General features: G+C 46.5%; 2 protein-coding genes across 2 annotated transcripts; both read right to left on the bottom strand.

Annotated features, from left to right (window-relative positions):
• Positions 1 to 908: 908 nt before the first annotated feature.
• On the bottom strand, positions 909 to 3,110 carry LOC134168842 (olfactory receptor 6F1-like). Its single transcript, XM_062628888.1, has 2 exons — positions 3,045 to 3,110; positions 909 to 2,132 (listed from the first exon to the last, which is right to left on the bottom strand). The coding sequence occupies exons 1-2, from the start codon at positions 3,090 to 3,092 to the stop codon at positions 1,188 to 1,190; spliced, it is 993 nt and encodes a 330-aa protein (XP_062484872.1). The 5' UTR covers positions 3,093 to 3,110; the 3' UTR covers positions 909 to 1,187.
• A 4,361-nt stretch (positions 3,111 to 7,471) lies between these two features.
• Positions 7,472 to 8,536, bottom strand: LOC134168841 (olfactory receptor 10A4-like). Its single transcript, XM_062628887.1, is given in 3 exon segments — positions 7,472 to 7,714; positions 7,717 to 8,175; positions 8,178 to 8,536. Coding segments are annotated over 3 exon segments (963 nt in total). The 5' UTR covers positions 8,503 to 8,536; the 3' UTR covers positions 7,472 to 7,535.
• Between the last annotated feature and the right edge of the window lie 1,568 nt (positions 8,537 to 10,104).

Here is a 10,104-nt window from a genome sequence, read left to right as displayed (position 1 = left end):
CCAAGCTCAGTTGAACAAAGGGGGTTGTTGACTTGCCTCCAGAAGCACCACTGCTTCTGGAAGGGAGAAGTAGATGCTCAGTCCAGACTCAATCATCTCATTTGGAGGGCTCTACAGGTGAAATCAATCCCACACTGTTCATATACGTTTATCTGCCATGCTGAGGCCTCCTCCTTGGGAAGTGGTTGCATGGACTCCCTTCCCTGTCAGTGTGCAGAAAGAAGAGCTTGGAGAACATGATTCATCTGTTCTGAAATGAAAATCATAGGAAGGTGGAAAGCAAGTGCCCTTTGGAAGTGCTAATGCCTTCTCAATGAATGCAAAGACAGACTTGTTACCCAGCCAGCCTCCCACAGCTCTGCAATTTGAGGACTTTGCCAATCGCATTAAAGTGTTTCCACAACAGAGCCCAAAATGAGTGGAACAATGGACTATTAAAATCATACGTGGGGTTTTAGATGTGGAAATGTCCTGACACATCTAGCATGAAGCACAGCAATTTGAATGTTTTAATAAAAACTAATAAGGTACATACAGGGGCTGAGGAGAGGAAAGAAGAGCAGTGTGAGTTTTGCTGCCAGTCCTATGCCAGGAATAATGGCCATAGGTTATACCAGAAAGTGTAGATTTTATCTTAAACCAGAACCAAGTTTCTCAGCACAGCTACTAGGGGTAAGGCTCACCTGTGTGGTTTTGCCATCTCACAGGCAGGGGAAGGGATTCTGCTGACCAAGTGGAAAGATGTGTGATGAACCTAACCTCGGCTCCTCAACTTACCCCCGTTCTTCAGACAGAGAAAAGAATAGGGCATAGCTGCAGCCAGAAAACATCACACTAAATGGGGAAATGAGCCAGCTGCTGGCACTTCTTTAGGGATTCAGATGAATCTCTGACAAAATGGAGCACTGAGTAAATTGTAATACAAGCCTGTAGGAGGAGGACCCCTCCTCCGATGTTCTGGCAGAGAACTATTTCTTGATGGGGTTTGTGACCTTCCCCAAGTGCTGGTCCTTAGAGCACTGTGAGAGGAGCATTAGAATTATAGAATCAAGGAGAATCGTAGAGTCAAGACTCAGCCCAGACTAAGAAGACTGTAAGGTGAGTGAGATGAGCTCACTGTGGCTTCTAACTGCCTGTGATGCCCAGGCACACTGTAAGCTCACACTGAGGTCTTCTGAAAACCTGCTTCACTTCTTCTGGAAAGCCCTCCCCAGAGCTTGCTTCACGTCTTTGTTTCTGAATGTGTAAACGAAGGGGTTCAACAAAGGAGTTACAATTGTGTTAAGGGTATTCACGATTTTTTTCACATCCATGTTGTTCTGGGCTGATGGCTTGACGTATAGGAAGATGATAGAGCCATACCAGATCGTGACGACACTGAGATGGGCAGAGCAAGTGGAAAAGGCCTTTTTCCTGCCGTGGGCTGACTGGATCCTGAGGATGAAATAGATAATGTATATGTAGGAGACCAGGATGACCACACAGGAGGCCACCACAACCATTATGGAGACAAGGAAAGTCGCCAGCTCCACGGGCCACCTGTCACTACAGGAGAGGGCAAGGCAGGCATCTATATCACAGAAGAAATGGTTGATGACATCTGGCCCACAGAATGTCTGCCTGGATGTCAGAAAGGCCAGAAGTGAGATGGCCAGGAAGCCTCCCAGCCAGGAGCTGAGTGCCAGCTGAGCAGAGATGACACTGTTCATGAGGGAGCCGTATCTCAGAGGGTAGCATATGGCTAAGTAGCGGTCATAGGCCATGACAGACAAGAGAAAACACTCAGTGGAGCCTAGGGAGAGAAGAAAGAACAACTGGAAGATGCAGACACTGAAGGAGATGGTCTGGCTAGTCCCCAGCATGACTCCAATGGCTTTGGGAACAACACCTGTAGTGTACCAGATCTCCAGAAAGGACAGATTGCAGAGGAAGAAGTACATTGGGGTATGGAGATTCCTGTTCATCCACACGAGGGCTATGATGGATGCGTTGCCTGTTACTGTCAGGGAGTACATCAGTGCGAACACGATCGCAAAGGAGAGCCGGGAACGCCACGTGCCTGGGAAGCCAAGAAGGATAAATTCTTCCACGATTGTCCCATTTGCTGTGTGCCCCCAGGTGTTGAGGTCCATCTGCAAAACAGGATGTTTGTGTGTGAGTTTGCATGCCCCCGCTGGTCCTGCAGATGCTACCAGTAGTGAAACAAATCCAGCCCCAAAAAGGAGTTTGTGCAGACCATGGGAAAACAGCATCTATCCTAACTGAAAATTGCCAGGAAAATCCTTCCCTGCAGAAACACGTTTGGACAATTAGATCTGACCCTGAAACTCAGGCCTATAGCACCAAATGAACAGTCATTAGTGAAGGAGTTGTAGTCCTGTACGTTTGCTTTCCTCCAAGCCTCACCATAGGAAGCTTTTGCATATACCTCCATTACCCCCACTGACATCTGCTTCTCAGCATAGCTTAGCCCTTACTAGGGGTAAGGCTCACCTCTCTAGTTTTGCCATCTCAGACAGAGGAAGGACTTCTGCTGACCAAGTGCAAAGATGTATGATTGAAGCACACTTATCTCACCTCCTCAGCTTACCCCTGGCTCTTCTTTGGACAGAGAAGAGGCACTTGGGAAAGAGACATGGCTTATCTCGCCTCACATACACGGCTCAAGGCCCTCTAGAAGTTCCAGATTGTCTTTAAGGACTAGTGCAGGAGTCTAGCAAGCAGCTTGGACAAGTAAACTGGACATCTCAACTTCCCAGAATCATAGAATGGTTTGAGTATGAAGGGACTATAAAGGTCATCTAGTTTCCCAGTGGTTGAAGGCAAAATTCTCTGAGGTGATTCCCTCCCAGGGCAGCTCTGCTGAGAAGCCAGGTGAACCAGGGGGCTTCACCTGTGTCCTGAGGAATTTACATACCAGAAGCCTCATGTGGCCAAAGAGCAGAGAAATCCCTTTTAGTGTGGCTCTCCTTAAGCATGCAAGGGATTGGAAGTCTATACATACAGTATACGTATGTCGTATGTCTTGGGCAGGCTTCACTCACCAGCTCAGCTAATGGAAATGATCCAAACGACCTCTCTTCATGCACCATCCTCTAAATGAAGCCACGATCCCCTCTGGCTGAGGGAGAACATTAGAAAGAGGTTGATTTATTGGAGGAGCTCTGGATGCTGTGATGTCAGGAGAAGCTCTCATCTCACGGACTCACTTCAAGCTGTACACAGCTGCCTGACATTGTTTCCTCACTGTCCACCCTAATAGGTATAGAGAGCTCGGGCTCCTGATTTTCTGCCCCCCTGCACACAAAGCCACCACTGTACATCCACAAAGAGGGGGGGACTTGTGCATGCAGACACACACACGCAGGGTGAAGTCTCTGCAGTTTAGCTCCATATAGTGAGGGCATACATCAGTCACAGCATCATTAGCATAAAGCCATCCCCACACCCACCTCATTAACACACTGAAGTTCAGTCTGGCCACACCGAGGAAACTTTTTGCTGTCTTCCCTCTGTGTGCCCCAGGGAGTGTGGTCTCCAGGGGATCTTATCTGCTTGTTGCAGAGGGATAATGATATCTCTTCACATAGGCCAATTAAAGAGCAGCAAAGCAATTCTCTGAATTGGCTGCCAGGCTGGATGTTAGCCTCCTTACTGCACCTGTGGTATGTGAACCTGGCCAGGAACTCAGTGCTTGCTCTGCTGACATGCAGATGTCTGAAATAGCCATGTCCCAGAGACTGGAATTGCAAAGTGTCTGGTACTCAATTGTAATGTGGTCTTGAGACCTTTAGCGTGGGAAATAACTAAAAGCAACTACTCTACTCTCGTGTGACCCCACTTGCAGCACTGTGTACGGTTCTGGGGTCCTCACTGTAAGAAGGACATGGAGCTGTTGGAGCAGGTCCAGGGGAGGCCATGAGGATGGTTAGGGGCTGGAGCAGCTCCCTTGTGGAGCCAGGCTGAGAAAGTTGGAACTGTTCAGCCTGGAGAAGAGAAGCTGTGTGGAGACCTCAGAGCAGCTTCCAGCATCTGAAGGGGGCCTACAAGGATGCGGGAGGGGGACCTTCATTAGGGACTGAAGTGATAGACAAAGAGTGATGGGTTCAAACTGAAATGGGGGAAGGTCAGGTTAGATCTAAGGAAGAAATTCTTCCCTGTAAGGGTGCTGAGGCTCTGGCACAGGGTGCCCAGAGAAGCTGTGGCTGCCCCATCCCTGGCAGTGTTCAAGGACAGGTTGGACAGAGCCTTGGGTGACATGGTTTAGTGTATGGTGTCCCTGCCCATGGCAGCGGAGTTGGAACTGGATGATCTTAACATCCTTTCCAACCCTATTCTATGATTTTATGATTCTAACTATTAGTACAGAGAGAATAAGGTGAGGTGTTCACCTATGTCATTACAGAACGTGTAGCTTCAGTTCAGCCTTGGCTGCCTTGACCATGTGGAGCTTAAAGATCCTCGAAGGACTGACCAAGAGAACAGGATGACTACTGCCCTGGGTTTTAGAAGAGCATATCTTCAAGTCTTCAGGGACCTAGCTACTTGGCAGGATGCATTGGAAAATGCCCTGGTGCTAAGAGGGTCCCAGGAGGGCTGGTTAACCTTCAAGGACAGACTCCTCAGAGCACAAGGATCATGGAATCATAGAATGGTTTGAGTTGAAGGGACCTTAAAGCTCATCCAGCTCCAACCCCTGTCATGGGCAGGTACACCTTCCACTAGAGCAGCTTGCTCCAAGCCCCTGTGTCCAACCTGGCCTTGAACACTGCCAGGGATGGGGCAGCCACAGCCTCTCTGCGCTGTGGGTTTCTCCAAGCCAAACACTCTTCCACATTCAATGTCCCATAAGAAGGAGCTTGAAGCCCAGCAGTGGGTAGAGTGGGTACCATCTGAGATGGCCATTGAGGCAAGACCTCATCCTGGAGGGGAGAAAGATCTTCCCTCACCTTGTCATCTATGTGGAAGGAGACAAGAGAAGTGAAGGAGGGAAGGAGCAAGGAGTTCTACTGGCTCTTTTACTGGTCCTGCACTTGCCCAGGTCCACAGACACTCTTTGTGGAGGTAGTAATCTTCTGACACGCTAATTTACAAAGCAAGATGCCCCAGCTAATGGTGCAGACTGTGTTTTGATTTCCTACAGTGCTACCTTTTAATTTTCTCCTTCCTAGTATGCCATTCCCTCATGGAGGGCTGGGAACATGAGCCCAAAGATTTCCAGGGCAGAAACACATTAGAACAGGCAGAAGATGCAGACCAAGAGCCACAGGGATCCTGTGCAGGCACATAATGCAAGGCTGTGGCATTCTGGTGGGGTTGTTTGTGTCTTTCTTTGCAGGGAGTGGCTCAGCTGCTTCCAGCCCTGAAGTCCTCAGCCCCACACCCCGAGGCTCTTGTCCATGAGGATGTCACATAGAATCATGGATTCATAGAATCAACCCAGTTGGAAAAGACCTTTATGATCCTTCAGTCCAACCGTTTCCCACCACTGCCAAGGCCATGGCACTGAGGGCCTCATCTACACCGTGTGTGAATGCTTCCAGACGATGACTCCAGCACTGCCCTGGCAGCCTGTTCCAATGCCTGAGCACCCTCTGGGGAAGGAATTGTTCCTAATCTCTGGTCTAAACCACCCCTGGTGCAGCTCCTTCTCTGCCTGACTTATAGGGTTTGGATATTTTCTCCTAATGCTGCTCTGTTTGGCCTCCTGCTGTACCTGAGAAGTCTCTGGGATCCTCAGGATATACTATGGGGCTTTATTGTAATCTAAGGTGCTCCAGCCCTTCCCTGCCTGGGTGAACCCCAGTGCCTCCTCTCTTAATCCCACAACTACTTATGTGGAAGCACATGTGTTTGTCTGTGTGGACATCTGTGTGTGTGGACCTCTGTGAATTCATGTGTGTGCAAAGCTGTGCCAGCCAGCATCTTACTGAGGAGGTGTTGAACTGGAAAAGGACTAACACCTTGGTCTAAGCAGGCATTGAAGTCAGGGGACTGCCATCCTGATGTCACAGTGCTGTGCCCAGGAAAGCCAAAGAGCTCATGAGTCCTTTGGTCTCTAGTTCCAAAGACCTTCATGTCCAACACTGAAATCTGAGTGTGAATGACCAGCAACTGGCCCTGGCAAAAAGGCATGTCTGCTTCAAGGTCACACATCCCAAATCCTGCTTAGTTCCCTGACGGGGTCAAGGAAAGATGCTCTTTCCCCCAGGGGTTGGTAGTGGCAGAAGGAAGGACATTGTGAGATGTGGAAATGTCTGTCTTGGGAGCTTCTTCCTTGACGAATTCCTCCTCTAGGCAACTTCTGGTTTCTTCCAGTCAATAACTTCCTTCTATTGCAGTCTGGCTTTCCACGTCCATGGACACATTTGAAGCCTTCTGGTGGGAAATGGGGGTTAGAACAGCTGGTTCTCTAGCTGCCTCATACCCATGAGTTCATTTCTCCTCATACACCCTTCCCCTCGGGCATTGGTTTTAGTTGGACTCTTGCTCTCGTTTTGATCTCATCCATTGACACCACAAGTGGACGGAAAGAATTGCACAGCCATGTACACGGAGACATGTGAGAAAACATGCTTATAGCCACACACACACACAGAGTGCAACCATGTGACACACAGATGTGTGTGGTCACAAGTATGCAGGAAAAAAGGGGGAAAAAATGAAGTCTTAGCCTTCATTTTTAAAATGACAGCTCTCAAGCCAGCTCCCGGTGGCTATTCCTTAACACTCAAGTAGTTTCTTTCATACTACAATCAAACCTTTATTTGTGCAAAAAGGGACATTGGTTTTTTGCTCTCAATTCAGAAGCCTAAAATACAGATGTTTTTACATAAACCTATCTACATAAACTTCACACACAAGCAAAACACAGCAATGGAGATGTCTAAGTGATAATTTCTCTCTTACTACAGCAGAAATCTGTTTTAGAACACATAAACTGTGGTTTCACTTTATCTCTCTCACTTCATTCAATACCAGTGGAGAACAAGGTGATCAGCCAAGCCACAATTCTTTATGTTCAAGATATTTGACCTGAATCATTACCCCTTCAGGCCTTCAAATAAACTTTCTTCACAGAGTAGAGCTGAAGAGCTCAACTGGAAAACACCTTCAGCAGAACTCTCCCGACGATCAGTGCCTTGGATACTTGTTGAATGCCTCTCCTTAGATTCATTGTCCTCTTCTCCGATCATTTCTTTTTTAGATAAGCTCTGCAGAAATGTTTTCACAACATTCAGAGAATATTGTGAGTTTCCTCTTACCCCAAGTAAACGCTTCCGCAGAGTACAGATCTACCTCTGTATCAACGGACAGGACATAGAGGACACAATAGTATGCAACTAATTTGATCTGTATGCCAAGCATACCTTAAAATGACATGAAAAATGATGTGAAAATTACCTCTTTTAGAAGAAAAAAAATATTAAATATGTAGATATGAATTTTTGGGTAAGTGATGGTGGCAAATCATGTTCTCCTTCCACTAATGCACACAATATCACAGCTTTAATTTACTATCATTTCCAAACATGTCACATACTTATCTTTTTGGCTATCAGTCTTTTCAAGGCTTGTTTCACCTCTTTGTTCCTCAAGCTGTAGATCAAAGGGTTCATCACTGGAGACATCAGTGTGTAAGAGAGAGACAACAGTTTGTTACTGCTGCTTGAATAAAAAGCTTTGGGTCTCAGGTAGGTCACAATTCCAGATCGTAAAACAGAGTCACCACGACCAGGTGAGAGAAGCAAGTAGAGAATGTTTTTCTCTTGCCCTTAGCTGTTGGCATCTTGAAGATGGTGTGGAGAATCTGGACATATGATGCAACTATAAATAAGAAGGGGACCATGATGAAGACGACAGCTACTATGTAGATGGTGATTTCATTCTTGTAGGTGGCCCCACAAGCCAACTTCAGAAGAGGTGGCAGGTCACAGAAGAAGAGATTGATCCTCTTGGGCCCACAGTATGTAAGGGTAAAGATCAAAGTTGTCTGCCCTAAGGCCAGCAAGACTCCAACACGCCAAGACACAGCTGAAAGCAGGAAGCATGTGTTCCAGCTCATCATGGTCATGTAGTGCAGGGGATGGCATATGGCCAAATAGCGATCATAGGCCATGGCAGCCAGCAGCCAACATTCTGTGATCCCGAAGAGGGAGAAGGCATACATCTGTGTCCACAGCCCAGAAAGGATATGCCTTTCCTTTTTATGAGTAAGTTCACTAGCATCTTGGGGATTGTGGATGTAGTGTAGCCAATCTCCAGGAAGGACAAGTTCTTGAGAAAAAAATACATGGGGGAGTGAAGGGCAGCATCTACCACAGTGATTGTAATGATGAGGATGTTTCCCACCAAAGTACTGATGTACATGAACAATACCAGACAAAAGAGAAAGCCCTGGATCTCTGGGATGCTGGAGAAAGGTAAAAATTGAAAATAGGTCACCACTGTGTGGTTTCTGCTGGTCATGTCCCTCAGGCTCTTTTTAACTGCAGAAGTCATTACGTCCCCGCTTTCTAGTTAATCTAGAGAAATACAAAATAGTAAATTAAATCTTTACATATATATTGCTTTGTAATAGCGCAGGATCCCAGAAAAGTAAGTGATATTTTACTGCTGTCTTTAGGTATTTTCACTGCTAAAGGGGTTTTTTAGAGAAGGAAGGGAAGGTGGTTCCCTTCAACATAGCTTTTGATAAGTAAGAATTGTACTTCACAATGGAAAGGAAGATATACCTTCTTTATGATAGCACAAGATTTTACTCTTCCTGCCTTTCAGAATGAGGATTTTACTCTACTGCCCGAGTCTCTGATGTGGACTTTTCTCCCATTATCTAGCTGAGATCTGCTACTGTAACACCCACTGCCAAGCAAAGAAGGCTGGTCCGTAAAACCCAGAGATGATTAATTAGTTGATAGAGTGGACTTTTGGCCATGAGTCCCTTTTGCTATCATTCTCTGGATGGGGTTCATTCTAGGAAAGAATCACCTCCTGGACACAGATAATCCCGTATCCACTCTACAGTCCCACGCAAGAGTACTAAAACGTGGATCATTTTCCAGGAAATTACCTTTGTCCCAGCACTCTTCAGGAGGAGCAGTCCTTTCCAAGGATAAGAATAGCCTTGGAATTTATCTTCTATTCCAATAATCCATCAACTTCCTAGATAGATGAATCTCCCTTAAAGAGAAACTCTGTGTAAGTGACAGAAGAACAATAACATAGGGAAGAAGAAGACTGAGCTAAAATAAAGGAGCTCACCCGCTAGCAGGGGAAGGCTGTGGTTAATATTTTGGGAAAAGCCACACCACCAACCTGGAGTATTTCAATGTGTTTATCTTCCCAGTGGAAAATTGTCTGCTGCGGATTGATCGCTCCCAATTATAGGAGTCAGTTATTTTTTCTCTCATTGTTTAGGTACAAAAACCTCTCTCTGGTTCCCCTGTCGGCTCCTGCTTTCTGCTGTTCATAGAAGATGACTGCAATGCAGAGGTCACTCTACAGTCAGTGACTAAAGAGAAGAGTGGGAAAAGACAGTCCTAAGGTCAGGTGAAAGAAATTCAGACTGACTAAGATGTCTCAACTGGCAGTGTGGCTATCAGTCAGCAAGTCCACTTTTAACCAAATATAATCCCCAAATTTCTGGAATAAATTTCTCTGCTCTCTGGCTGCACTTTGGCCAAAATCCCCAGACCTCTACAGGTGGAATTTTTCTGTATTGATTCAGATAACCAACATCTCCCCAGAAAAATCTCACCTGGTTGGTGGCACTCCGGGTGATCTGCTCCATAACCTTCCTCGGCATCAAGGTCAGACTGACAGGCCTGTAATTCCTTGGATCCTCCTTTCAGCACTTCTGGTAGGAAGGTGTCACTGGTTGGTTGATTGAGAGGAGGTCTGGTGAAAAAAAGGAAGTTCCAGGGAGATGAAAAGTGGGTCAAGAAATAGCAGAAACAGTGAATGAGCTATAAATTTGGGTGAAGCCCAAAGGAGGTGAGCATATTTCACAGACAGGAGTGCTAACACCTATGCACAGTTATGAAGCTTCTGTGATTCAAAGTCCGCTTGGACGCCAGAAGGAACACCCTTGTATAACCCACTGAA

The sequence above is a fragment of the Pezoporus occidentalis genome, unplaced genomic scaffold, assembly GCF_034315485.1.
Source record: "Pezoporus occidentalis ecotype Australia unplaced genomic scaffold, CSIRO_AGI_Poc_V1 ctg324, whole genome shotgun sequence".
Taxonomy (NCBI): Eukaryota; Metazoa; Chordata; class Aves; order Psittaciformes; family Psittacidae; genus Pezoporus; species Pezoporus occidentalis.
This window is presented reverse-complemented; position numbering and strand designations above follow the sequence as displayed.

Coding starts and splice junctions, on each gene's coding strand:
- LOC134168842 (XM_062628888.1), bottom strand. CDS start 3,092: ATGGTGCATGAAGAGAGGTCGTTTGGATCATTTCCATTAGCTGAGCTG. Junction 2,133..3,044: donor CATTTCCATTAGCTGAGCTG/GTGAGTGAAGCC, acceptor CCTGTTTTGCAG/ATGGACCTCAACACCTGGGG.